Below are 2,051 nucleotides of genomic sequence, written 5' to 3' on the forward strand. Positions count from 1 at the left end.
GATAGTTTGTTCTGGACTAAGCCCTACATGTTTGTATAGAGTCAGGTGTGAGTGCATTTATATTGAAAAGCAGACAGGCACCTCTTACGTTTATGCGCGCTTGGTACTCGGCGCTACCGGCCGAGTTGCGTGCGACGCAACGATACACTCCCCCATGTCGAATAAGCGGGCTGCTGACGTTGACGTGAGACACGGTCAGGCCGTCTGACAGGGTGTATTGGCTGGTCTTGTACGTGGAATCTCGAACCACGGCCTCCTCATCCAAAGTCCAAGTGATTGAGGGCGGCGGGGCTCCTTTGGCGGCACACATGAGGGAGAAAGGCTCACCCGGGTTAACCACCCGCTCGCTGAAGGAAGACACAATACGAGGAGTACCGTCTGGGGGATTGAAAAGGAAAGGAGCCAAAAGAAGCCATGATTAAAACCAGACCTTTTATTAATTCGTTCTGCAAAAAACATTCTCCATTTAGTGAGCTTCCCAGCAGACTTTGTCCACTTACCCTCTAAGAGAATTATGGAAAAATCCTGAGCTGTGTGGCCTTTTCTGGAAGCGAAGCACTGGTATGCTCCGGAGTGAAACTTCTGTGCTGCCACGATCTGAAGCGTGTCGTTGTGTTGTCCCTGCATGGAAATGTGCTGGTCGGGAACAATGAGTTCGGTATTCCTGAACCAGGTGATGGTGTATTCTGGAGAACCCTCCACGGTGCAGGTGAAGAACAGTGTGCTGCTGATGCCGGTTTTCATGTTCTTTGGAGAGAGCGTCACTCGCAGTGGATCTAAAGGAACGATGATGTCAGAATAAACAGAAATGCAGAGTAAAATGTAGGACTGACCACTTTCCACCAATCCACAGTAACCAGTTTCAAAGTATAATGGTTGCATTGAATTTCTTGTTGGTCTTCCCTAAAGTCAGAAAGGACAGATCGGAGTAAGATCTGTATATCATTATGATTTGATTATGCTACCTTTCTAAAACTAAAACATGTTTTAGATAACATTTATGTCTAAACAATATGCTGCCCACCTCCCCTTTGTAATTTACATGGAGCACCACTAGATCGGAGTAAATCTCATCCTACGTTCACACCGGACATGTTTTAAGCAGCAGAAGCAGCTGGTTTGCATGCAAAGTCAATGGTTGATGCATATCAAGGTGCATCAAAAGGTGTCTAGAGCGCGTCTAGAGCAGCATGAGCATTCTTATACGCTTCTAAGCATCTCAGGCGCGTGACGTGCTCCACAAGTAGCAGCTGCTGGAGTTGGAAAAATTTAACTTTTGTTGCTCGATGCACCACATCAACCAATAAGAGAAGCTGATTTGGGAGTGGGCAGGGAGACAGACAGCGCTGCTGATGCAGATCGCTATGATCACTCCTCTGAAACCCGTTATTGACGTCTAAATTAAATTAAAGTGTCGAAACCTGCCGGTAAAATATGTTCGCTTTTATTAACCTGGTGCCTACAGTTTGTACAGCATACTTGAAAAATGCTAACATCTACTTCCAGCTTCCACTAACAGTAGGGAAAAACCCCCAAGAGGCGACCAGCCCTGAGGCAGCAGCTGCTGGGGATTCCCAGTGACAGCGCACCGCTGGTATTTCTGGGGTCTGAGCGGCTCAGACAGAGAAATAATATTTGAAGGCAGGATGGTTATCTGGATTAACTGACTGCACAGATGATGTTTCAGGTGGACTTTCTACCTTAAAACATATTAAAAATACTTTTTACCCACTGATCACAGCAAATATAGCAAAGCTGCTGTCTGCCATTAAACACAGGAGCAGCAGAAGAATCAGACGCATCTAAAATATCTGGTGAATCCAGATGCCCAACAACGGCGTTCTCTAGCTTTGCTAATTAAAATATACCAAGACACTCTTTCGATTTCATCCTTTATTGTATAAAATGCAGGAAAATAATGGAGAGGGTAGCTCCCCCCAATTCAATTCAGTTTATTTATGTGGTGCCAATTCACAACACATGTCATCTCAAGGCATTTTACAATTCAACCAGATAATACAGTCAAATTGATTCAAAGTTTTCTATCTAAG

General features: G+C 45.0%; 1 protein-coding gene across 1 annotated transcript in view; it reads right to left on the minus strand.

Annotated features, from left to right (window-relative positions):
• The window catches only part of LOC107087877 (Down syndrome cell adhesion molecule-like protein 1 homolog), a 97,596-nt gene that overhangs the window by 38,323 nt on the left and 57,222 nt on the right, over window positions 1–2,051 (minus strand). Inside the window, 2 exon segments of the mRNA XM_015379698.1 lie at window positions 82–378; window positions 501–776. Of these exon segments, the coding sequence (XP_015235184.1) occupies window positions 82–378; window positions 501–776 (573 nt within the window).

This window comes from Cyprinodon variegatus, unplaced genomic scaffold, assembly GCF_000732505.1.
Source record: "Cyprinodon variegatus isolate N-32 unplaced genomic scaffold, C_variegatus-1.0 Scaffold198, whole genome shotgun sequence".
NCBI lineage: Eukaryota > Metazoa > Chordata > Actinopteri > Cyprinodontiformes > Cyprinodontidae > Cyprinodon > Cyprinodon variegatus.